The sequence below is a fragment of the Schistocerca cancellata genome, chromosome 5 (assembly GCF_023864275.1).
Source record: "Schistocerca cancellata isolate TAMUIC-IGC-003103 chromosome 5, iqSchCanc2.1, whole genome shotgun sequence".
Lineage (NCBI taxonomy): Eukaryota > Metazoa > Arthropoda > Insecta > Orthoptera > Acrididae > Schistocerca > Schistocerca cancellata.
The window spans coordinates 190,429,846-190,457,824 of record NC_064630.1 but is presented as its reverse complement, the minus strand read 5'-3'; the positions used below and the strand labels follow the sequence as shown (position 1 = coordinate 190,457,824).

Genomic DNA, 27,979 nt, shown 5'->3' with positions numbered 1-27,979 from the left:
ATGTCTAGCATATACCATTCCTACATTTAATTTTTTTCTCACATGCAGATCACAACGTATTACATCTTAAAGTGGGAAGATAATTACATTTGTGAACCATAGAATGTGTCAACTTCTAATAGATCAGTTAACCAATAAACTACCTCCCCATTTCTCAGTGTTTCTCATCACAGTCCACAGTTGCGTAAAGAGTAGGAAATACTTTCCTCAAATGTGGTATTTTTCAAACTGACTAAATGAGGAAAAGTACTGTTTCTGCTCTCAGTTCACTGATGTTTCCCTTCAGATGGGAAGACAGCTGTACTATATTGGAGCAGTTCAGTTACACCTTCAGTAGTTTTATTCTTAAAGAATGGGCCAAAATTTATTGAAATGGTGTATGTAATTTGTAGGGATATACAGTGGAGGAGAATCTTCATAAGTTTATTGTCTAGGAGTTTTATTTTTGAATCAGTAATTCACAGATGCTGATATTGGAGCACAAAAAGGGTGAATATGCTCCTTTTTAAAAGACTCTGTTTCAAATGTGGGGTACAAGCTGCCTCAACACCTTCAAAATTTTTCCCAAAAATTTTTGTGTGCTAACATATTCATGCTCCTTTTAATATACAATTTATCTCTCACTCCTGTTAAGCTCCCCTCATTGCAACTCGCTCACACCCACTACACCATCACTGCAAGTTGCTCTCACCCATCCACTCCCACTTACCCATTTAAAACTCATTCAGCCCATCTCGTTGTCATTATCTCTTTGTGTCTTTCTACCTGTTACTGTCTGCTGTCCCACAGCCACAGTCTCCTTTGTTTTGTCTTATTACTGCTGTATCCTCTCACTGTCAATTTCTCCCTCTTACTGTTTTGTCACTGTCAACTAGTCACTGTCAGCTGTGTTCCATGTTCCACTGCCACTGTGTCCCTCACATTGACAGAGCGGGGTAGTGCAGTGGTTAGAACACTGCAACTCGCGTTCAGGAGGACAATGGTTCAAACCTGCATCCAACCATCCTGATTAAGATTTTCTGTGATTTCCCTAAATCACTTAAGGCAAATGCCAGGAAGGTTCCTTAAAAGTGCACGGCCACTTTCCTTCTCCAGCCTTTCCTAATCTGAGCTTGTGCTACGTCTCTAATGATATCATTGTTAATGGTACGCAAAACACTAATATATATATCTCTCTCCCTCCCTCCCTCCCTCCCTCCCTCCCCTCCTCCCCTCTCACTCACACTGATATTGTACCCTTTGCTCTTTCTATACCATAACTACTGTCTAATATTGTACAGTATTTATTACTTTTCCATCTCTTTCCCACTCTCACTGTCTGTTTTTCTCTTGGCATAAAAAAATGTGAATGTTTGCTTGTAAAAACTTTTGGGAAATATTTTAAGGGCACTCGGGAAGGTAGAATGAGGCAGCTTATCCACTTCTCAGACAGAGACAAACAGGAGCATATTCGCTTTTGTCTGCTCTGATAGGAGCATTTTTCCATTGACTTTCCTTACTACAAAAGGACATGCCACTCGTATGAAAAGAACTTTATGGGTCAGTAAAATTTTGATAGTTTGCTTTTGTAAAATGGAAATAACACAAACCAAATTTTACACCTCAGACCAGATTTTACTTGCACAAAAATTGTGCATATACCTCAGTACTAAAACATTGTCAGCATTGTAGGCTTTACTAGATGAAGCTTATTGTCTGTCACTTACAACCACTCATCCTCCCACTGGCGCAAAACTCTGGAGCTCAACAGTGAGGTTACAGCATGCAGGGTATGGCAAACTGAAACACCTGAGGATCATGACATGCCCCCTTGGCTACATGAGCTGCCCCTTTGTTCCCCACAATTCCCATGTGCCCTGGTACCCAGCAGAAAGATACTTCCTTTCCCAGTCATTGTAGTTGGAGGAGGGAATCCTGTATAGTCTGGACTACTTCATCTACTGGGTACAAATGTTTCAGAGAGTGAAGTGCACTCAGAGAATAGGAACAGACAAGAAATTTAGCACTGGAGGAAGGTCTTATTTGCTCCAGTGCCCGCGAGATCGCATATAATTATTCATCAAAGACAGTAAAGTCTTGAGGCAAAGGCAATCAGACCTTGAGGATGCAATCTGGCAAAATAACAGAGTAACCAAGAGAGTCCTCCCATTTCGACCCGTCCATAAGAACAGCTACATAGTTGTGGCGCTAAGATAAAATTTCAGAACATACCTGTACTAAAAAAGAATCAGGAGTGCAATCTCTCTTGTACTCAATCAAATCTAAAATTACTCTGGGCCTCTCCAGTAACCAGGGCAGCAGATGTTTACCCTGGATTTGGGGTTGTACATACTCAGTACTGAGTGTCACTAACACATGTTGCACGCAAATCCCAAACAGCATTATGCCTCATGGACAATTGGAGCAAAGACATTCCAGAGTCAGACGAGCAACAGTTTGGTGTGCAGGTGAGTTCAGAGCTGCAAGGAACTTAAATGCCTGATGCACCATGAGTAGCTGCTGCTGGTTGATAAGTGGCTGTTCCCTTCCTCAGCATAGAGGCTGGGTATCGGACTGGTCCTATAAGCACCCATGGCCAACCAAATACCTTTATGGTGGACAGCATCAATGATCTTCAGATAAGAAGACCTCATCAACCCATACATCATGCACCCACAATCCAGCCGTGAATGCAAAAAAGCCCTGTAAAACTGGAAGAGATGTGCCATGTCCACTCCCCAAGACCTGTGGCTAACGTGCTTTATGGTGTTCAATGCCTTGAGAGATCTGGCTTTCAGGTCTCTCAGTGTTGCAACCACAACAATTTTGAGTAAAAAATGAGGAACAGAAACCTCACTGTGTCTCTAAAATGTAGGCTGGTGTCCCTCATATGCAAGTCAGTTAAATTAAAAATATGATGAGAATGATTAAAACACACACACATACACACACAATTATCTACAGAAAACTGAAAACCTGTCTTTGCAGCTTGCTCTTCTAACCTCCATACTGTAACTTGCAACTTACAAGTTGCTGTTGCAACACTGTGGGAGGAACAAAAAACTGCAAAATCACCCACAGATGTGCATTTTGCTGGACTCCTTACTGTAGAGATGATACTGTTTATGGATGGCAGTAGCAGAGAGGATAACGCTTCAACCACTGCCCCCCGAGGAACACGTTCCCCCTGCTCAAACGGATCTGACAACACATCACCAACTTGAGTCTTAAAAAACTGCTGACATAGGAAAGACCATAAGGTGATAGAGAGGTGGCCACGAAAACCCCATTGATGCAATTCCACGAGAATACAGTGTCTACAAGTGGTGTCATATGTCTTACTGATATTAAAGAAGATGCCAATACACTGATGTTTACACAGGAAAGACTGCTGAATAGCTGCCTCTAGCAGGGTCAGGTTGTCACAGTAGACCAAAACCTCCAGAATCCACACTAAGAGTGGCTAAGGAGTTGTCTAGTCTCTAACAACCAGATCAGATAACAGTTAACCATTCACTGAAGGGTCTTTTCTACACAGCTCGTTAAGGTGATACTTTTTATAACTACTGGAAGATGTGCAGCCCTTTCCTGGTTTGAGGAGAGGTATCAAAATTGCCTCCCTCAACAACTGGGGGAAGTTGCCTGTCTGGCATATGAGACTAAAACATTTGAGGTGGGCGTCCTATGATGCCGCTAGCAAATGTCGAAACAAGCGGTACCGGATTTGGTTGCAACTGGATGCAGTGTCACGAATCTCAGAAAGGGTCGATTTGAGCTCCCACAGGGAGAAAGGGGAGTTGTAGGCTTCAGACCTGTTGGGTCTGAAATCCAACTTCCCTCTCTCTATAGTCACATGGTAGTAACAAAATGCTGGATCCTGGTTTGCAATGGCAGTAGTTTTTGCAATATGCTCGGCCAGGTGTTGTTTGGAGACACTCCCGTTTCAGTACTGCTGCTACCAGTAAATGAATGCGTTTATGGAAATCCTCCAGATGGCTTCCCATACTTTTTCAGAGGAAGTGGAATGGTTGATGGAGTTCGCATACACTTGCTGTCATCTTTTGTTATGCTCCTTAAGGATGCCTCAAGTCTTGGCCCTTGTGACTCAGAAGGTCCTGAGGTGGTCTGCTGCTGATCAGCATTTAAAAAGTTAAAAAGTTGAAGAGCTGCACTCTTGCTGTGGATTGCTAAATGAACTCATCAATCCCCCAAGGTACAGGCCACATCCTAAGATAATGTGAAGACTGTGGTATGGATGTCAGTGTCATGATCAATAGCATAAGTGATGTGGTGCACCCATTCCTGGTTGCTGTCATAGTGTTCAAAAACAGCGAACTGGCTGGATACAGTAGGTGGATCCATAGTGGGAAGCGGTCCCCGGAATGAAGGTCATTAGTTGCTTCTCACTGTGCTGAGTCTGCAAAAGCTGGAGAGCAGAAAGAGAGGTTGATGGCTGAGGATGACCCAGTGTTGTTGTTGTAGTGGTCTTCAGTCCAAAGACTGATTTGATGCAGCTCTACATGCCACCCTACCCTGTGCATGCCTCTTCATCTCGGAGTACCTATTGCAACCTACAACCTTCTGAATCTGCTTAGTGTATTCATCTCTTGGTCTCCCTTTATGAATTTTATTCTCCATGCTTCCCTTGAATACTAAATTCAGGATCCCTTGATGACTCAGAATATGTCCTACCAGCTGATCCCTTCTTCTAGTCAAGTTGTGCCACAAATTCTTCTTCTCCCCAGTTCTATTCAGTACCTTCAGTAATTATGTGACTTACCAATCTAGTCTTCAGAATTCTTCTGTAGCACCACATTTTGAAAACTTCTATTTTCTTCTTGTCCAAACTATTTATCGTCCATGTTTCACTTCCATACATGGCTACACTCCATACAAATACTTTCAGAAATGACTTCCTGACACTTAAATCTATACTCGATGTTAACAAATTTCTCTTCTTCAGAAACACTTTCCTTGCCATTGCCAGTCTAATTTTATATCCTCTCTACTTCGACCATCATCAGTTATTTTGCTCCCCAAATAGCAAAACTCCTTTACTACTTTAAGTGTCTCATTTCCTAATCTAATTACCTCAGCTTCACCAGATTTAATTAGACTACATTCCATTATCCTCGTTTTGCTTTTGATGATATTCATCTTGTATCCTCCTTTCAAGACACTGTCCATTCCATTCATCTGTTCTTCCAAGTCCTTTGCTGTCTCTGACAGAATTACAGTGTCATCGGCAAACCTCAAGGTTTTTATTTCTTCTCCCTGGATTGTAATTCCTACTTCAAATTTTTCTTTTGTTTCCTCTACTGCTTGCTCAATATACAGATTGAATAATATTGGGGATAGGCTACGGCACTGTCTCACTCCCTTCTCAACCACTGCTTCCCTTTTGTGCCCTCGATTCTTATAACTGCCATCCGGTTTCTGTACAAATTGTAAATAGCCTTTTGATCCCTGTATTTTACCCCTGTCACCTTCAGAATTTGAGAGAGTGTTCCAGTCAACATTGTCAAAAGCTTTCTCAAAGTTTACAAATGTTATAAATGTAGATTTTCCTTTCCTTAATCTATGTTCTGAGATAAGTTGTAGGGTCAGTATTGCCCTGCCTGTCCCTACATTTTTCCAGAATCCAAACTGATCTTCCCTGAGGTCATCTTCTCCACTTTTTCCATCCTTCTGTAAAGAATTCGTGGTAGTATTTTGCAACTGTGACTTATTAAACTGCTAGTTCGGTAATTTTCACACCTCTCAGTGCCTGCTTCCTTTGGAATTGGAATAATTATATTCTTCTTGAAGTGTGAGGGTATTTTGCCTGTCTCATTGTACATCTTGCTCACCAGATGGAAGAGTTTTGGCATGGCTGCTGGCTCTCCCAAGGCTATCAGTAGTTATAACGGAATGTTGTCTACTCCTGGGGCCTTGTTTTGACTTAGGTCTTTCAGTGCTATGTTGAATTCTTCATGCAGTATCATGTCTTCCTTCTCATCTTCATTATGTTCTCTTCTGTTTCCATAATACTGCCCTCAAGTACATCGCTCTTGTACAGACACTCTATATACTCCTTCCACTTTTCTAATTTCCTTTCCTTGTGTAGGAATGGTTTTCCATCCGAGATCTGGATATCCACGCAGGTGGTTCACTTTTCTCCAAAGTTCTCTTTAATTTTCCAGTAGGAGGCATATATCTTGCCCCTAGTTATAGATGCTCTGTATCCTTACATTTGTCCTCTAGCCATTCCCGCTTAGCCATTTTGCACTTCCTTTCGATCTCATTTTCTATACGTTTCTATTCCTTTTTGCCTGTTTCATTTACTGCATTTTTATATTTTCTCATTTCATGAATATCTCTTCTGTTACCCAAGGATTTCTGATAGCCTTTGTGTTTTTACCTACTTTATCCTCTGCTGTCTTCACTATTTCATCTCTCGAAGCTACGCATTCTTCTTCTACTGTATTCCTTTCCCCTGTTCTTGTCAATTGTTCCCTGATTCTCCCTCTGAAGCTGTCAACAATTCCTGCTTCTTTCAGTTTATCCAGGTCCCATATCCTTAAATTCCTACCTTTGTTCAGTTTCTTCAGTTTTAATCTATAGTTCATAACCAATAAATTGTGCTCAGAGCCCACATCAGCTGCTGGAAATGCCTTACAATTTAAAACCTGGTTCCTAAATCTCTGTCTTATGATTATATAATCAATCTGAATCCTTCCAGTGTCTGCAGGTCACTTCCATGTATCCATCCTTCTTTCATGATTCATAAACCAAGTGTTAGCAATGATTAAGTTATGCTCAGCGCAAAATTCTACCGTGTGCCTTCCTGTTTCATTCCTTACCCCCAGTTCATATTCACCTACTACTTTCCCTTCTCCTGCTATTGTCCCCCATGACTATTAAATTTTCATCTCCCTTAACTACCTGATTAATTTCTTTTATCTCATCATACATTTCTTCAATCTCTTCATCATCTGCGGAGCTAGTTGGCACAATCTCTTCATCATCTGCGGAGCTAGTTGGCATATAAACTTTTACTATTGTGGTAGGTGTGGACTTTGTGTCTATCTTGGCTACAATAATGTGTTCACTATGCTTATCCGTGTTCCTATTTTTTATTCATTACTAAACCTAATCTTGCATTACCACTATTTGATTTTGTATTTATAACTCTGTATTCGCCTGACCAGAAGTCCTGTTTATCCTGCCACTGAACTGCACTAATTCTCAATATATCTAACTTTAACATATCCATTTCCATTTTTAAATTTTCTAACGTACTTGCCCATAAAGGGATCTGACATTCCATGCTGCTCCGGTTCATAGAATGCCAGTTTTGTTTCTCCTGATAACAACATCCTCCTGAGTAGTCCCCACCCGTAGATCTGAATGGGGGACTATTTTACCCAAGAGGATGCCATTATCATGTAACCATGCAGTAAACCTGCATGCTTCTTGCTTTCAGCTGTTTGCAGTACCAGCAGATCAAGGCCATCATGGTTGATGTTACAAGATCAGTTCAGTCAGTCATCTAGACTGTTGCCCTGCAACTACTGAAAAAGCTGCTGCCCCGTGTAACCTCCCCCTCACTTACCGACCTTAATGACAGTGAAAAATGAAACCGCGTGTACCTAATGGGAGTTTTGGAAAAGCAATCGTCACCGAAGTTAAGCTGTCGGTAAAGAGGGAGGAAAGGGTTACATCTAAATGAAAGGAAATGTGCTAATGAAACTGGTGGAAATTAATTTTGAAAAGGGGTAAAGTTAATAAAGAAAGTAAATGTGCAGCCGTTACGTTAACAATTAACTAGCGGTAATTAGGTATTTGAGATTTGGGGGAAATCACGGTCGCCAGTCCTAAGGACAATTACTATAGTAACTGAAAAGGAAAGGTTATTACACATATAATTAGCACTAGAAGCGTGGCAACTGAAGGTTGACACGTGTAGTGTGAAAACTGAAAGTTTGTCAGAAGTAATAAATTTCGCTACACCCTGACTTAATTTAGCAAAAGAATTAATAAAACCGAAAAATCAAAAGTTAATTTAGTGACTGAAGTTAATAGTGAGCTTTCTTTCTGAAACACATCGAAATTCAGTAAAATACGGTTAGTCTTGGACTACCTCAACAATCATTTCAAAAGCTACTTGAATCTACGCAATTTAGAAAGAAGAGATTTAACTTTGAGCCTGAATTAAATGATTCTGAACAATTAACAACAGTAAAATTTAGTACGTACCAAGCTGAGCTGCAGTCACAGGTAAGCTAAAATATGGTAACAAAACTCGCACTCTTAATTTGTGCTTGTGTAATCTGAATATTGTAGCCAGCTAACTGAACTTTGAAATTAAAGCAGTGAAATAGAATTAGCTATATTACTTTAGTGCTGGCGTTTAAATTTCAACGACACTCGGGTTCATTTCGGAAAAGGAAGGGACCCTGCTTGGTAATGCAATTGGGACAATGAGCAACAAAGGTTCATGCTAAGTTGCTGTTATTATAGTTACGAAAATGGTACAGTTTGAAAAGCTGAGGTCTGCCATACAGTTCTAAAACTTTACTTGCTTCCAGTCTTCCTTGATGGTTGATTGAAGGTTTGAAGCCGTCGATCGAGGAGGTGGCGACAGTCACTCATTGTCGGCCGTCGCTGTTGCAGAAGCTGGATGTTGGCGCGCCTTCTTCTCGACACGGTCACCAGACGAAACGGGCTCTTGATGTGCGCTAGTTAATGTTTCCCGTCCGCGACACCATGTCAGAAACTATCATCGCAAGTCGAGCGCAATTACATGCTGCCAAACCCCGAAAGCGCGGCAACTCGCGGGAGCGTCACACAACACACCTGCTCCACTCGCTACTCCCGCCAGACTCCTCCCTCAGCCCGCGCTCCACGCGGCAGAGTTAACACTACCAAAGATCCTACACACTTTGATTCTTCACACGACCTATCGACGTAATCGTTCGATAGCAGTTTTCCCTAGGCAAGACCCAGCGTAAAAATACAAATAATATTTACGAAACAAACCAATTATACATCGACATAAATGCATAAATATACAAATAGTAAAACAATTACAATATACAAAGAGACAGAAATGTCATATCTTGAGGTAACAAAGCAAGGAAAAAAAATAGTACAATAGATGGAAATAGGAGGATATGCATTTCCGGCGTTACACCCTCTTCAGGAACCACACTTTTCTCTGGCCTCTCAACAAATACCCATCCATTGGGGTTGCACCTATGGTACAGCTATCTGTATTGCTGAGGCATGCAAGTATCTCTGCCAATGGCAGAGTCCATGGTTCATGGAGGGGGAGGGGGGGGGGTGGTATTACCCCATTAGCTGCTAAGAAATGCATGGACTGCCTGTGTTGGGGATGCAGAGCTCCTGAGACGTCATGAGGTTCTCAAACACTTGACCCCTTGGGCAAGTATATTTTGAGTCCCATAATACATTATGGGCACTGAAATCACCCAGTAGGAGAAACAGATGGGGATGTGTTGAATAAGGCCTGCAAGAGCCTCAGAGTCTATGGCATCTTGTGGAGGTAATTACAGGGAGCTGATCATGATCTTCTGACCCCCATGGCAGCAATGTCTACTGCTTGTAGGTCAGTAACCAAGGAGAAAGCAGAGGAGTGGTTTGTGTTACTGTCAAACACAGCAGTGTCTCCCTTGGCTCTGTCATCAGTCTGATCATCCTTCTGGTGTATAACATAGCTTGGTAGCACAGGGGAATCATTAGCTTTGAAATGTGTTTCCTGTAAACACAAGCAAAGGCGACGTGCCTGTGCCAGGAGTTTCAGTTCCTCCACATGGGTCTGGAACCCATTCACATTCCACTGTAGTATGGGAGCCATCTATCATGTGGGTTGTACTTTCACCCTGTCTTTCCACTGGCTTGGTGAGCCCACAGCATGTGGAATTTCAGGCATGGAGCAAGATGGTTGCCCTGGGCAGACTTCGCAGGACATTGGATCTTAAGCAAAAGCAGCAGAGTCCTCAAGTATAATGACATTGACAGTATTGGATGATTTACCACCTGTTTTCACCTGTGGTGGAAGCTCCCCATTTGCTTTTTTAATGCTGGTAGGGCTTTGGAGGAGCTATTGCAGCAGTGTTGGGGGCAGTGCCAGATTTTTTAGTTGGAGGTACTGGAAGGTCTGCAGTGGTGGCAACTGCCTCTTTATCTGACTTTTGAGGGAGGGATATGGGCTGCGAAACAACTGCACTGCGACATGTGCACTGACAAATGCAGGTACTAGTGCTGACACTAGTAACCTCCATGCTTCTACAAGCATTGACTGTCAAAATACGCTTTTTGAGGGCCAAAGAAAAGATTTAGTGAATGTGGGAGGCTGCATGGCCTTATAGATGTACTTGGCCTCTCCATATTGGATGCATTTCAGTGTCTTTATCTGCTGCATCTTCCATTCTTTGGCGAAGGGTGATCCCAAGAGCAATTTACACATGTTGGAGAGGGGAGCAGCCAACTTCGTCATGGACGGCCTTGCCATGTTTGCCACAAGTGGCTTCAGCCTTACATCCTAAGGTGGTGTGCCCAAAGTGCTAGCATTTGAAACAGCACATTGGGTTAGGACATTTGGCTGTATGCCTAGATGAAGCAAATTCGCCTTGACATGCCCTGGGAGTTTTGTGCTGTTGAAGGTATGAATGAAGGAGTCAGGTTTTCTGTGACCCTGTCCACCATTTTCAATATATTTTGCACATCAACGATCCCTTCCTGAGTCCACTTATCCTTCAATTCCTCCTTGGGAATGTCGACAAGATCTCTACAGATCACAGTAGCTTTGTTATAGTTCAAGATGTTGTGGAGTTCAGATTGTATGGCATATTCCCCAAGGCATTTAGCTTTCCAGAAGTTAGTGACTTGTTGGGGACTAACAGTTTCAACTGACAATGTTCCAATATGCAATTGCTTGACAGATTTCATTGTACCTGTATTGTCCTCTAAACCTTTCTGAACGGAAAAAGGTGAAACCTTCTCAAAGCTGCCCTCTTTTCACTTCAGTCAAAAACACATTCTTACGAGCAGCAAACGTCCTGTTACTATGTATGAAAGTACTCTGTATAAGGCCTGAATCAGGACAACTGGCTATACGAGCCTTCTTGTTAGACTGGATGTTAGTACCTACCAGTGGCCCATCCTTTCCTTTTGGAGGAGGAAAAGAAAATTTCAGAGGATCAATTTTGTTCTCATGAGCAGTTAGGGACAGAGCATGCCTGAGAAAGCCTTATACAACTGAGGTGCAACAGGTTCCCCAGAGGTTGCCTGCTAATGACTCTTCCACCTCAAAAGCCATGCATCTCATCAGTGCACAGCACACCTTGAGACTGAGTTTCTTTTTTTTTTTAATAGAAGTTTATTTCCTCCACGCAGTCCAGCCAAGATCCCCCTTCCCTGAGACACACAATGTTCCATCACCATGCTGCACAGTGGTTGTTGAAGCAAGCCCAGAGCTTACAGTGACAGAGAACTGGTGGCACTTACCAGTCCCCAGTCTAATGCAAAAAGAACCAACCAATTTGCTGGAGGAGTTGTGTAATATTCAAATTTTGACTCTGTATTGTAGGATAGTTACAGTAAGACCATCCTTCTGTTGGGTATACACATGGTTCATAGCTCAAGGGCCATCCAAAAGACTTGAACACTTCTTTCGATCACCAACAGAATTCGAAGCATGAGCTCCAGCGAAATCCCATTTTTATGTGCAGCGTTTTGGAACATATAGGTAGTGCATGCTGTTGCACGCATAATGATGAACTTGCTGTCAGAAACTTTGTTATTTATGTGTATATTGTCATGGTTGATACAATACATGTCTAAACAGTAGTTTATTTTATCCTAAATGCAGAAAAATATATTGAGTTACCAACTTAAGTGTTTGAAATGTGATGTAGCCAGACCATCCAGCTGTAGTATTAAAAAAATTTGCCATTCCCAACACTATGACATATCACCAGAAAAAGAAACTATTAGATGCTAAATCAGATGGGTAGATCTAATTTGGTTTCACATATCCACAGATATATATCTGTGTGTGTGTGTGTGTGTGTGTGTGTGTGTGTGTGTGTGTGTGTGCACGCGCGTGCCAATATGGTCCTGGTTGACAAAAATGCATGCCTTATTAATGAAAAACACTCCAGTAGCTGTTTTGAACTTTATTGAGCCCATAAAAATAAGCATGTCAAGATTTAAAAAACAATGCAATTCAATACATCAAAATTGTTACCACACATTACCTTTAATAGGATTTATGTCTTGACATATTTGAAAATTCCAAATTGCATGTTTTATTAATGAAAGGCTGCAAATTGTTTTTAAGTTTAATAAAAGCAATAAAAAGTTCAATTAGATGGGGCATCGATGTTAGTGCCCTGTAGCGTGCAAAAGTTGAACCACAGGGTAATTCTCGAGGCATTAATGTAGCTTGGATATGTCATAGACATGCTTACAGAGCATGTTCACAAACACTAGATACAGCTATGAATTTACAGAGTAACTTGAAAGAAGGTATCAATAATGAGGCAGCAGGTGTCCAACAAACTGGTGCTTCTAAGTGTGCGTTGCCCATTCAGCATCTTTTACTTGAAATTTTCCAGGTGGGCATGGATTTCTAAATCATCATATTTGTCCATAAAATATCGCTTCATGATTATGTGAAGGCTTACTAGATTGTTTTTGATACTTGTGACACTCTTGTATGAGGTGAGCATGCAAAGGTGGATTTACTTCCTGTGTGTTTTTGTTTTTAATCTGTGTTTTAAAATTTCTTCCCATTTGCAGTAAATTTTGTCTATGACACTGTTTTGGTGTAAGTGTTGCATTATGCTGAGGTCCTGTAGTAAAAGACATAAAAGCGAAGGCTGAGATTTATTTCTGCTATGTTTTTTTTTTTTTTTTTTAAAGATTTCTGGGTTTGTATGAGACCTGATGATAGAAAGGAAATGATACAAGTTGTTTTTTATGTGGCATCTCAGTTTGTGTCAGATGATTGCTTTTGGACTTCATGAAATTACAGACTTCATCAATGGTCATAGTGTGATAACTGTTATTCCAGGCTCTATTTCACAATCTGCTAAACTCCTTTTCTACTTAATTACCATTCAGTGGTAGTTTAAAAAGCCTGTGTCAACATAGACATGCATTTGTAATTTATCATAAACCTACATGTATTTACAACATTATTCTTGTTGCATAATGTCATCCTGCTCAATATAAAAATCTGTTCTTTCGTTTAGCAATAAAAAGTCTTTCATCTGTAGCATGATGTAAGCATTAAATTCTATCTCTACTTATATTGTACATAAGTAAGTCTTGTTTTTTATCTTCTTTTATACACAATATTTATATAATATCGTATTTATGGCAGTTTTCAGAACCAGGGACACAGTAAAGTTCTAAACAACAATTGGAGCAATTTTCATTAATTAAATGAACAGTTATGGAAACATCACACCCTCCAAACATGGAGAAACTAATGCTGCTGAATTTTAGGCAATGGTTTGAGGTTAGTGTGTGGGGATTGTCATTTCAGGGGTGACTGGAGTGAGACACTAGAAGGGCTTCCCAATGAGGTTCTCCCATGGATATGTAGGTCATGTTCTTCTTTTTCTTGTGCTTTTGTCCCACATTGGCACAGGGTCATTGTGGTTATTAATGAAATAGGCATAGTTACTATTAGGGGGCCTGGATGCTCTTTTTGTCACCACTATGTTGCCCCCAGAAAGAAGTATATGCACCCCAAATTTCTGCATGTACTTTTATGTGGGTGAAAGTGAGTGAAAGTTTTCTAATGTTTGTAAATTGTGTAACTGATGGGGAACTTTGGTGCCTATCTGGTATTCACCCTGCCAAACAGATTCAGTCTGGGGCTGGTGTACCTTCTCATCCTGGAAGTGGTGCATTAATGTGTATGGCTATCTGGGCTGGTCATGAATATGTGGGTCATATGTACAAGAATGGAAGATGACAGAAGAAAGGCCTTTTGAGATGAGACTAATGCTGTGAAAATTAAATGGAGCAGTTGAGGGAGGAAAAATAAAGTGAAGTATGTGGAAAGGGGCAAAAAGGGAGTAATTTGCATAGTTCTGTTACCAATAAGCTGAAGGATAGATGTAACCTGTTACATGTTGTGTCAAATTTTAGAGGACTAAAAAGAAAGTTTACAAACTTTCCAAACAATGGAAGCTCCACATTGGAATATCAACAACTGTGAGAGGATGAATTGCTACTCACCGTAAGGATGACATGTTGAGTTGCAGACAGGCACAACGAAAAGATGGTTACGCATTAAGCTTTCAGCCAAAGCCTTCATCAGAAAAGCAAACCACATATGCATTCACACAAGTAAGCACACAATACACACATAACTACTATCTCTGGTTGCTTAGGCCAGGCTAAGATTGAAATGCATTGAAAGGGGGCAAAAATCTGTAGTGGAGTGGGGAAGGGGCAGGATCAGGGAAAAGGAAACAGTGCTGCCTGTCAGAGCTTGCAGGGACTAGATGTGGTAGACAAGGTTACATGGTGCAGCATAGGGAAGTGGTGTGACTAGGAGGGAAGGGAGGAAAGGGGAGCAGAAAGGAGAGAAACAGAGAAGGGGAAAAGATTGACAGATGTATTCACAAAGAACAGTCTCAATGAGGGTGGGGATGTGTGTTGGGAGGAGGTGATAGAGCACAGGGGATAGAAACTGTGGGATGGAGGGCGTGGGGATGGTAGCATACAGTGGGTTGAGGCTGGGATGATTTTGAGTATGGAGAACATGATGTAAAGATAACTCCAATCTGTGAAGTTCAGGAAAGTTGGTGGTGAAGGGGAGGATTTAGATGGCATAAGTTGTGAGGCAACTATTGAAATCAGGCGTCTTACATTCAGCTGCATGTTGTGCAAAGGGGTCATCCACTTTGCTCTTGCCCACACTTTCGCAGTGGCCATTCATCCTGGTGGGTAGCTGATTGGTTGTCGTACTCATATAAGAAGCTGAACAATGATTAACGCTGGGCTGGTACACAAATGGCTGCTTTCAGAGGTGGCCAGGCCACTGATGGGATGGGATAATCCTGTGACAGGACTGGAATAGGGAGTGCTGGGTGGATAGATTGGGCAGGTCTTGCAGCTGGGTTTTCCACAGGGATATGATCCCTTTGGCTTAGGGATGACTAGAATGTTGTTGAATTTAGTGGGTGATGGAACACTACTTTAGGAAGGGTTGGAAGGATCTTCAGAATGATGTCTCAAACATGAGGGCATGGTGATAGCCAATCAAAGCCCTGGCTAAGGATGTGATTCAGTTTTTCCTGTTTGAGGTGGTGTTGGGTGACACTTCTTTGTATCTGGTTCTTGGGGATGGTGGAAGAATTTGGGGTGTATGGGGATGTGGCATAGGAAATCTGTTTGTGGGCTAAGTCTGGGGGATAACACCTGTCTGTTAAGACCTTGAGCATACAGGGAAAGCGAGTTGCTGTAACTGCAGGTATGCCATCCACAAATCGATAGGCTGTGTGAGAGGGGTTTTTTGGATGGAAGGGATGGCAGCTGTTGAAATGCGGGTACTGTTGGCGTTTGGTGGATTTAATATGGCAGAGATGTAGATGTAGGTCTTAGCCAGGAGGAGGTCAACGTGCAGGGAGGTGGCACGCTGTGTTGAGAAGGGCCAATTGAAGTGGGTGGGAGAGAAGATTTTGAAGTTGTGCAGGAAGGAGGATAGTGTGTCCTGGCCCTGAGTCCAGATCATGAAAATATTATCAGTGAACCTGAACCAGATCAGGGGTTTGAGTTTTTGGGAGGCTAGGAAGGTTTGCTTTAGCTGGTCCATAAACAAGTTGGTGTAGGAAGGTGCCTTGTGTGGGTGCCCGTGGCTGTGCTGGGGATTTGTTTGTATACCTCCCCTTCAAAGAAGTAGTAGTTTTGCATTAGGATAAAATAGTTGTTCATTGGGACAAAGGTGATAAGGTGTATGAGAAATGAAGCGATGGGTTTAGAGTCTGAAGGACGTTGGGAGAGGTGGTGTTCGATAGCAACAGGACCATGAGCATAATTGATGTTGGTGCCTAGGAAAGTAACATCAACAGTAACAAGTAGGGATCCAACAGGTAAAGGGGTGGCGATGGTGGAGACTCTATGAAGGAAATGGAGACTAGATTTTTGGCAACTGGTTGTAGGTGTGGTCTGTGAGGTCCAAAATTCTTTCAGTGGGGGCACAGTAAACAGCTACAATGTTGCCTCCAGAATTGCTGGGTTTGTGGATTTTGGGAAGCATGTAGGAAGTATGTTTGTGTGTTGGGGGGATATGGGGTGAGGAGGGAAATGTATTGAGGGAAGAGGTTCTGAGAAGGGTGTAAGACCTTAAGCAAGGATTGGTGGTTATGTCAGACTTCTGGGGTGGTGTCATTATGACGGAGTTCATAGGTGAAGGCATCAGACAGTTGGTGGAGGCCTTCTACCAAGTCGTCTCTGCAGTTTGCCATGACAGTGGTGGAACCATTGTGTGCAGGTAGGATGATTAGGTCAGGATCTGATTTGCGGTTGTGTGCTGCTGTCCTCTTTTCCGCTGAAAGGTTCTTAAGAAGGAACCTGGGGAAGGATGGTGAGGCCAAGTAGGGAGTAAGGAATTCCTGGAAGGTGACCAGGTAATGGTTAGGTGAAAAGGGAGGGTGTGAGGATCACAGTTGAATGGTGGTATGGATTGGGAGAGGAGGGGTTCAGTGTTAGAATCAGGTGGGCATTTTCTGGGGGATTGGTGGCAAAGAAGTGATTCAATTGCAGGACCGGGAGACGGAGAGTAGGTCTTTGACAAGTCCAACGTGGTTAAATTTGGCTGTAGGGCTGAAGGTGAAGCCTTCTGATAAGATGGAAGATTTTGTGGGGGTGAGGATTGGTAGAAAGGGTAACAACAGTGTTTCCAGGATTGTTTCATCTCTGGTTGTAATGGAGAGCCGGAGGGGTGTGTTGGGTGGTGTAGCAAGTTGAGAAGATCATGTAGGCAGTGTCTGGGTGGTATGATAGATTGACCAGAAGGAACACTGTGGGTAGGATAGGGCAGTAGGATTCAGCAGGCTGGATGACCTATGGAGGTGGTGTCTCATGTGCTTTTCCAGATCTGGATTGCAATGGATGCAATTTCAGAGATGTGATGGATGTAGCGAGGGTTGTACAGTAGCAGTATCTTGTGGAGGGAGCAGAGGTGGTTCTGGGACATATGTGCCAGGGTTTTGAGGGCAGGGACTGATAGAATTTGAAAAGGTGGTCATCATTGTGAAAGGAGGTGTGGGATCCAGAGGAAAGAAATTTTATGGTTAGGCCTTTGGGGACTGAGGGGATTCCATAATTTCGGCAGCATTTAAGAAACGGGATGTGGGACTGGGCTGTAGCCAGGGAAAGGTACATTTGCAAACTGGTGCAGAAAGATGGCGCAGAGGTGGATTGTGTCAGACAGAGCATTGAGGAATGTATAATGACGTGGGATGTGGGTAAATGAAGGAGTTAGGTGGTTGTGCAGTGGAGAAGGCTAACAGAAAAAGATGTGTAGAATACACACACACACACACACACACACACACACACACACACACACAAGTACAGAAATAAGCACAAATATGTAACAAATACCTGAAAATATGTAAAAATATGACCAAACAAATGCATAAAAACATTAAAACATTAAAAAACGTGGCAAAAAGGACAGAGCAAGTGAGGTATGGGAATGTGTGTGTGTGTGTGTGTGTGTGTGTGTGTGTGTGTGTGTGTGTGTGTGTGTGTGTTGGGATAAGGGGGGGGTGAGACAGTGAGAGAGAGAGAGAGGGGGGGGAGGAGGGGGGGCAGATTTGTTAGGTTAGGTCACAATTCCGTGTGGCACAGTTAAGTGCAGAAAATAGATGCAAAAATACACAAGGGTGGGGGAGGAAGTGTGAACACTAGAAATAATTAAAGCTGTCAGTGGGAATAATTTAGAGTACGAGAAACTGCACCAATAATCCACGCAGTTACTTAGTGGCTATGTGACTGCACGGATTGTTGGTGCAGCTTCCCATGCCCTAAATTCTTCCCGTGAATAATTTTAATTATTTCTAGTGATCACATTTCCTCCATTATCCTCATGTATTTCTGAGTCCATTTTCGACACAATTGTTCCATGCCATATTATGGACCTTGACATAACCAATCCCCCCCCTCTCATCCCTTATCCCATCACCATGTTCTCATACCGCATTCTCTCCATCCTTTCTGCAACACTTTTGAACATCTTTAAATATTTGTTTGTGCATATTTTTGTGCATTGGTGCACATTTTTGTGTGCCTGAACATATTTTTATGAGTCTTTTTCTGTTAACCCCACAATCACATAACACCTTGATCTACCCATTTCCCAGGTCAGTTCCCATTCCCAATTCCATCCCTGCCACAGTGCACCGGTGTTCCACCTTTCAGCAGCAGTTCAAAATGTGTCCCTTTACGTGTCCAAAACCCAGTCCCATGTCCTGTTCCTCAAATGCAGCCTAAACTGTGGAATCCTCCCCAGTAGCCTAATCATAAAAATTCATTTATCTGGATCCTACATCTTCTTTCACACTGGTGACGTTTACCTTTTCAGATTGCATCAGACCCTGTCCCTCACAAACGTAGTACTATAAAATCACATCTCCATGGCACATACATTCTAGAACCACTACTGCTCCATCTGCAAGATACTGCTATCGTGTGGTCCTTACTACATCCATCAAATCTCTGAAACCGAATCACTTACACTCCAGCACCTGGAAGAGTACTCGAGACACCACCTTCTTAAGTTAACCAGTCTGCTGACATCCTACTGCCATCTTGGGGGGCCCCTATTCTAACCAAAGTGTTACTCCTCATCAAAGCCTTATAGCAGACAGACCCTGCCTAGCTGACCTTTTCAACTTGACACAGCCCCCAACACTCGCTGCCAGTGTCCACTAAATCCAGAAAAAAATGATCCCTGAACACTGTTGTTCACCTTTTCACTGAAATCCTCAGTCCCACAGAAGTTTCAGTCCTTCCAAAGGCCTTACCTTCACCGCTACACCCATATTTAATGATGCTGGACTTGTCAAAAACGCACTCTGCTTGTGCTGATCCCTGCAATGGAAACATTTCTTTGCCACCAATCCTTCCACTCAGAGCTAGCCTGATCCCAAAATTGAACCCTGCCTTTTCCAGTTCATACCACCACCCCACCGTGACCCCCGCCCCCTTCTTCCACATAACCACAACTTGGTCACCTTACAGTTATTTTTCACTTCCAACTTGGAACAGCCCTGACCTAATCATTCTACCTGTCCAGTCTCTGCTTATAGTCTTCCCAGAACCCCTTGACTAAATCCATTTTCCTTCTCACTCCTATCACACCTCACGCACACACACACCTTTTCCATGCTCCCCAAAATATACAAACCCAACAATCCCAGAGGCCCTGTCGTAGCTGCAACTGCTTATTGTGCTACCACTGAAAGAATTTCTGAACCTGTTGACCAGTACCTCCAGTTTACTGCCCCATGTCAGCTATGCCAACCACTTCCTTTGCTGACTTACCACCCTCCCCAACCATTTACCTCCAGGATCCCCGCTTGTCACTGTTGATGCCACTTCTATATGCACCAGCATCCATCATGCTCATGGTCTTACCACTATAAAGCACTACCTCATCCAATGTCCTTAAGACAGGTGAGTTTAGAACTCACACCACATTGTTCATACATCTTATTAAAATTATGCTAAGACACAACTAGTTCTCCTCTGAAAGGAAAGTATACAAACAAATCCCCAGCACAGCCATGAGCACCTACATGGCACCTTTCTATGCCAACCTGTTCTGAGCCATCTGGAGGAAAACTTCCTAGCCTTCAGAAACCTCAAACCCCTGATCTGATCGAGGTTCACTGATAATACCCTCATGATTTGGACTCAGAGCCAGGACACCCTGTCCTCATTCTTTCACTACCTCAACGTGTTCTCTCCCATCCACATCAGTCGGGGTCCGCCGCTCGTGGTCTCGCGGTAGCGTTCTCGCTTCCCGAGCACGGGGTCCCGGGTTCGATTCCCGGCGGGGTCAGGAATTTTCACCTGCCTCGAGATGACTGGGTGTTTGTGTTGTCCTCATCATTTCATCATCATCCAGGAAAGTGGCGAAATTGGACTGAGCAAAGGTTGGGAAATTGTACGGGCGCTGATAACCACGCCGTTGAGCGCCCACAAACCAAACATCATCATCATCATCATCATCATCACATCAGTCGGTCTTTCTCATGACAGTGTTCCACATTCTTGGGCATTGACATTCTCCTCTCTGAGGCCTGCATCCACACATATGTCCACATTAAAGCCAGAAACCACTGTCAGTACCTGCATTTTGACAGTTCCCATCCCTTCCATTCCAAAGCATTCCTCCCATACAGCCTATCCACCTGGGGATGGTGTACGTACAGTGATGTCTGCTCTCTCGCCCTCTATGCTGAATGTCTCACGAATGTCTTCACAGAGAGGCACTATCCTCCAAACCTAGTCCGCAAACAAATTTCCCGAGCCATATCCCCACACACTCCCAATCCTCCTACCAGCCCCAAGAACCAGCTACAATGGAGCACCCCCTGGTCACACACCACCACCCTGGACGGTAAAAACTGAACCACATCCTACAAGCATGCCCTGAAATGAAGGTCAACCTAACCAAGATGCTTCTTTGCCCTCCTAAGCAGGTGTTCAGTCACCGACCCATGCTCCACAACATCCTAGTTCATCCCTATGCTACTCCCCATCCCAACCCCTTGACATCCTACAAGCATGCCCTGAAATGAGGGTCAGCCTAACCAAGATGCTTCTTTGCCCTCCTAAACAGGTGTTCAGTCACCGACACAGGCTCCACAACATCCTAGTTCATCCCTATACCACTCCCCATCCCCACCCCTTGACACAGAGATCATATCAGTCTGGAAGACCCAGGTGCAAGACTTGCCCAATCCATTCACCCAGCAGTTCCTATCCCTGTCCTATCACAGGCTTACCCTGTCCCATCAGAAATATGAGAGACTGTATGTCTAGTCGTATTATGTATGTAATACAATGCAATATTCAGTGATGGTGTAGTGAAGTATTTTATTGCTGTGTGTTTTTCAAATAAATGTTTGTCACAGTAATATTGACATAAGGAACATGTATTTGGGAAATGAAGAAACGAAAAGAACTGCTGAAGAAAATTATCATTTACATTTGGTAGAGACTGTGAAATAATTGCGTTCTCTCTCTCTCTCTCTCTCTCTCTCTCTCTCTCTCTCTCTCTCTGTGTGTGTGTGTGTGTGTGTGTGTGTGTGTGTGTGTAACTACTTAATTAATAATTAATGAATTATTCCATATGTCACAGGCTCTTGCCCGGAGGCGTGGATCTGCTCCTGTAGCGTTACTATTGGGACGTGCAGAAGATCCACAGTCTGCAGGATTAGCACTCAGGGGAGGAGGAGAGAGATTCCTCCGACGGGGCTCTGTGCCCGTTGATGTCAACATCAACAGACAAAGTAGGAGATGCTCACATTTTAGTAAATTCTTTACAAAGAATGTGCACTCTGAGAGAGTTGAGTTTCGTGTGTGAAGTGGCTCTGTGCTCCCTGCCACCTTTTGTTGTTTAAGGAGGGTAAGAAAAGGACATAATTTCTTGATAGTATGTGGAAATTTTGATCTTTTAAGTTCCTATCAATTCTATATTGTATTAAGTGATGATGTTCACAACTTTATATCTTTTTAAAGCATATTTAATCCCCACATTTCTTGAAATATATGTACTACAATATAGAATATCTGAATTCAGTCTTATGAAATCTTATACCACATAAACAGATTAAAAGAAATTACATGTTTTATGACTCTACCAGTGTTTAGAATTGTGTATTTCATTTTGCCATGGTTAGGTCTCCTCATCTCTTTAATTAAGCAGTCTCTAAGAAAGACGTTACTGTCTTGGTAGCCATTTAATGTACTTGATGCAACAAGTCATGCAGAATAAAATTATTGTAATTTCCAGTTACTAAATAAATAAGTTAGTTGAAACAGGCTGGTGACACACACAAACCAATTTATTCACCAGTTGTAATGTCTAACATTCCTGTAGTAAATCTATTTTACATGGCATATATTTGTGGAAGAACAGGGTGTTAAATATCTTTAGACAAACAAATATTATTTACTTGCTTATGGCTCCAAAATTTTTCACTCTCTGTGTACCATTAAGTATCTGTTCAGGTACACTTTATAGACAATTCTTATGATAGTACATTGTAAACTGTAAAAAGGTCAATAGTATATTAAGGTGGCAGGGGGCATTTTTATTATGCTACAGCTCTTAAATGTGAAATTATCAGAAAATTTATATATATGTATGTCTCATGTAGAACCAAGAATGTGTTACGTTGTCTAGTAAGAAATATGTTCTGTAAATTAATTTTTAATTAATGGTTCCATCAGGAAGGTAGATATAGGAAGCAAACATAACCATATAAGTAACAGCAACCAATATCATTAGATTTCCTCCCCTTCTTATGTACGGACCATGGCTGCACAGTGAAACACTTCAGCTGGGACCAAAAATATAGTTTGTCATATGAAGAAGAAACAGTTGCTTCACAGCTGAATGTGAGAAATATTATGAACTCTTTTGGTTTTGAATGTATTTGGGAGTTATGTGACTGATGGGTAAAAATGTATGCAGTATTTAGTCATTTCTTTCAGAAGTCTGTTTTATATTTTACAATCATGAAAGAGGCAAAGGAATGTTAAAAGAAAGAGCTCAGTTTCTTCTGTTGTAAATCATAAGGAGGCAGTTTGGAACCAACAGAAATAGCTTCTGATGTTTTGCTATAAAAGTTAAGTCTAAAAAGCAACCTAGGAAAGAAAAAAAATATAGAAAGAAATTTGCATAGTAGATGCATGATCCTGGTGGAAAGAATAATAATAATAATAAGGGAAACATTGGCCATATTAACTTAGATTGAAATGGACAGAGTTGTATCACAAAACCTTTCCACAGTTGTTTTCCGAAGATGGATATTAATTTCAGTATAGCAACAGTAAATACGTAAAATTCTTCTGGATTAAGATTTCTATTAGTATCTGGGAACAAGGCTGCTGTCTATGTAAACATATATGTTCTGTGCTATTTTTACTAACTTGGTTTGTTTAAGAATGAGTAGCTCTCAAGATTTGATCAGACAATGTCTTTAAATAACAGTTTTCATCTGCTTTCTTTTCTTAATATATTTAACTGCTGTGCAATAGCATTTTTGTAGTTTGGACTGCTTTGTTCTTACTCTTTGTGTGTGTGTGTGTGTGTGTGTGTGTGTGTGTGTGTGTGTGTGTGTGTGGGCGCGCGCGCTTGCGTCCACACACACACACACACACACACAATATTTTGCTCAAGGTCATACCAGTATGAAAGTAGTTCATTAGATTTCACTTATAATGCAAAAGTTTATTTTACAATATGTAATGTTTACATATCACTATTTAAAAGTTTAAGTATTTCATCCAAATAATCAGATGTCGACAGCATTGAGTTGTAAGGTTAATTATAAGAGCTTGTAGTTGCTGAAAATGGATGGCCTTAAATGTACAAATTATGGTTAAGTTATTGTCCTTAGTGAAATTCAAAATTTTTTTACTTACTGCATTTTATGAGAATAAAAGTGGAATAATAATGTGCATAAAATGAATTCCATTTTTCTCAGTTTTTTTCAATAAATCACTAGTAAAATTAATAAACAACTCAGTGAATTATGTTATATCAGCAGTGTGCAACTGTATGTAAAGCTATTGTATTAATATAAATTAGAAGACATGTAACATACATGAAAAGGTTCATTAAAATAAACATATTTGAAAATTTGTAATTGCAACAGATCATTATTTGTATGACTCAAACATCATAGAATTTTTACAAAGGGAAAGACTATTGTGGGGCACAAATCACAAACTTTAAAATGTTAATTTTTTAAAGCATGTTTATCTGTGTGAATTCTGCAAGAGTTTTTAGTAGCAAATTTCATTTCTTACTTAAGGGTACTGCTCATAAGTAGCATATATAGTGCAAATTGAGTATTGTTAATATAATGTATGTTGCCAGGAATTCACTGTAAATACTGTGCAGTACTGCTCCAGAACAGCCTTCACATTGTATATTATTTTTAAGTTTGCATCCAGTTTATGCATTTTATTTTCCATTTGTAATATGCTCATCGTATGGCATTTAGTTAGGGAGGGTCACTAATACCCTTGCTTTTTGCTAACACAGGTGTTTTGAGACCACTGGGCTTTAAAGAGAACTGTGCGCCCCCCCACTGCATGCCGAGGCGATCTTCGCTTCCGTATGACTTAGTTCGTCACACCAACACAACCACCACCACCACTACCATCACCACCACCACCTTGCCTGCCCCCTTAACCATACCCACAGGTAAAGTAACTGGCATTGCTGTTGCTGCAGCTGCTGCTGTTCACTGTGTGCTTGATTTTAGAAGAAATGATCTCATTTGCAGTGGGTCACTGTTACTGTTCATTTATGGCTTGCCAAATCCGTATTCTGGTTTTTGCATGTGCTTGAAATTGTTTTCTGCTTGCAGAAAGTGTGTAAGAAATTACATTGTTATTTGACTGTATAGCATGCTGTGGTTTGTTCCTGAAAAGTGCTCGTACTTGAAGCTTGTAAGATAAACACAATATACAGTGAATGAGGAATGATAAATATGTTTTTACTAGTGCCTTTACACTTGTACTGAAAGCTGATTTGGAAACAGACCCCAATTTTATGTTACGTGTTTGAGGATACTTCTTGATATTTGAGCATGTCTTGGGTCTCATATGGTAGATTTAATGTTATTGGAGCTACCTTGCTACACAATGAAATTCAAAGGTATATTGTAGGAAGGACAAAATAAAAAAATAAGTGTAACCGGAAGCAGGTACATGAATGGAGACAACGTTAAAACTAGATGTAACAAGTGTGCATATGTATCTCTATTAATTTCAGTTGTGCCATTCCATTCATATAATTTTGTCTGCTTTGTATTGGGCAGATAGAATTCAGTATGTAAATAAAAAAAATGTGGGCTTCTGCATCATAAACTAATAATTGTCATGCATGAAATTTAGTTTGCTACAGAAATTGAATACTGTAGATGAGCCTTCTTCCTATCTCATCTAAATCTTTCTATCTTAAATTTATTAATGTGTAACAATATGCATTGAGATGGAATTCGGGAAAAATGAAATGAGGAATGTGATAGCAAAAGAGAAAGTATATGGGTTCTTAAGGAACTGATGTCTTCCATGTTGAATATGCAATCTGAATAAATGACATTAAAACTGTGAAGAGGTGGGGTTTGGTGAATGTGATTATGGATTTTAAATGCATTGTGTTAGGGACCTTATATAGAACAAGCTGCAACATTTATGTTGTTAATTGGTAGAACATTTATTCAGGTAAATAATTAAAAGAGTGGCAGTTTACTCCAAGCAGAAACACATAATTTAATAAGAGAGGAATTTTAAAGATGCTGTTCAGGTTACAAATATTAAAAAATAATGGCATTTTGACAGTGTTGCTGATTACTTTTCGCTTATCTTATAGTGATGCACATCATAGGGCAAGTATTCTGCATCCTGCCTTTGGAGACAGAGAAGATAAGACCTTTACTCACAAACATTCCTTATTCTTATATTTTTCCACCTCCTCCTCTCTCAACAGTACCAGTTCTGTCCATAACATATTGTTTCACCATATGCATATTTACAAATACTCCTTCAGCAAATTTTGAACAGTGAGTTGAGTAAGTCACACCCATACTGTGTGAAGGAAGCACTAAGTGGTGGGTGGGTATTTACAAGTTCAGCATTGTAGCTCAGATTTCACGCTTAGTTTCTTCCTCATGAAAAACAGGCGTATAGGACCCTCTCACCCCCCACCCCCCACCCCCCACCCCTCCCCATACTGTGTGTGTGTAGGTATATGTGTGTGTGTGTGTGGGGGGGGGGGGGGGGTATATTTTCGAGTGCTGTGGTCCAATAGAGCTTAGAAATTAATGGAGTGGATACTAGACAACTATTGATATCAGACAACTGCAAACTTTATAATACTCTGCCAGCGAGTTTTATGGAACGTTCTAACAATAAATCAGAAATTATGGTTACTGGTTCCTCATCTTTTTCCTGTTTTTATATACAAATGTGCATACTGTTTGTAGGGTGATATGCAGTGCCAGTAATCTTCTTCCTGTGATGAGTGACACAGTACTGATCGTGTATGTAGGATATGTAGTAGGAGTGGGTCATAATAGCTTTGCCTACATGGTCTCTGCCACAACTGTGCACATCCTTCCTGTGAAATGGAAATCCTTCGCATATTTTCTTTACTACTCAATTGAGTGTATTCAATCAGCTTCATACTGGTTTGCTTTGTTACTGTAAACTATTTTATAGACAAGATCAAATCATCATCTCTGTAGCTGGAATCTATTGTGCCCTATTCATTACATCAAACAAATGTTTTTGTGTGCTGTTGTGTAGTTATTAGCAGTTTTCATGTGATATTTTCCTATACAGAATGTCATTTTTACAATTGACTTCTGAGAGTTGTCTGTTTTGTGTAAATATCAGTTACATAACCCATGCTCAAGAGTGATCAGAATAGTTTGGTTTAGTATATGTTGGTTGCTTTGAAATGATAATTTATGAAAATGTATTGCAGTCATCTACCAGTCAAAAATGTTTAATTATAGTTTATCTCCCATATAAAAGTAATACTTCCATATTATTAGTTGGCAATGAAAAAATCATGATTAATTTTTGGGAAGTGATTACACAAATATTCTTGCAATATCTTCACTCCGATAATTTCATGCTTGCAGCAAGTGAAGCATCATGACAAGAGTAATGTCTCTAAAGCCACAAGATTTAAACATGGAAGTTTTTCACTCTCCAGGGAAGTCGTTACATTAAAGCTAGTATTATGTTGTAAAATTTGCTTTCATATTGTGGAAGTGTTCACCTGCAGTCTCTCTTCCTAATGTTCCGGACATCCAGAGTTGCAAACTCATGATAAATAGTAGTGAAAGAATGTGTTAATTCTTTGAAGTTGGTATAAAACATTGAGGTAATTCTGTTGGATCCCAGTGGTTTTACTTTTTAATGAATCTGGCAGATGGTTCTTTGTGGAATGCACATTGAGTCACCATCAGACTTCCTTCTATTGACGTGCTTAGCTATTGCAAATAATGGCAAGTAAAAATTACCTCTCTACCTCTCCTTCTGTATACAGTGTGAAAGGTATACTAATAAATCTACATCCTTCTTATTGTACGAGAAAAGCTATCTGTAACAGACCTACAATAATACATTAGAGCTGCATGTAATAATCTTGAATAATTTGTCACTATTTAGTGATAACCTTCCTCAGCAGTACTAATATGACACAAAGATCTGAGCTAACTGTAAGGAAAACAGCAAATGAGATTATCAGAATAAAGATGCGAAATTAAGGAAATGACTACAAATTGTTTGATCCCAAAATTTGGACTATTCATATAGTGCTTACTTTGTTCTGCATGTTTATATGTAATTCAATTTCTGTTGAGTTACTGCTCCGTATAGTTATTCCTTATCTGTATTGCTTATTCATACTCCCCATAACTTTAAATTCCTTTCACTTCCTTTTGGTACTGGAACCAGAATGACTTATTTTATTTAGAAGCAGTATTTCATCTAATTTCAGAATAATTTATGCCTTCACAAATTTTTTATATCCATCACAGTTACAGTTTGTGAGTAATAACAATTATCAGTACCTTTTCTATAGTTTCCATGCTCATGTACATCCTTCACAAGTATACGTATTTAAGTTGCTTGTTATGAGAGACATTTTCAGACTAAGTTGCAACTAGAAGATGTACAGAACATGTCCGTATAAATCTTCTTTCTT

General features: G+C 40.9%; 1 protein-coding gene across 4 annotated transcripts in view; it reads left to right on the top strand.

Annotated features, from left to right (window-relative positions):
- LOC126188835 (cAMP-specific 3',5'-cyclic phosphodiesterase 4A-like) overlaps positions 1-27,979 on the top strand; it is a 323,773-nt gene that overhangs the window by 199,667 nt on the left and 96,127 nt on the right. For all 4 annotated transcript variants that reach the window (XM_049930451.1, XM_049930450.1, XM_049930449.1 and 1 more), the window contains 2 exons: positions 21,383-21,533; positions 24,299-24,460. In XM_049930451.1, coding sequence (XP_049786408.1) covers positions 21,383-21,533; positions 24,299-24,460 — 313 coding nt within the window. The remainder of the gene's footprint in view (positions 1-21,382; positions 21,534-24,298; positions 24,461-27,979) is intronic.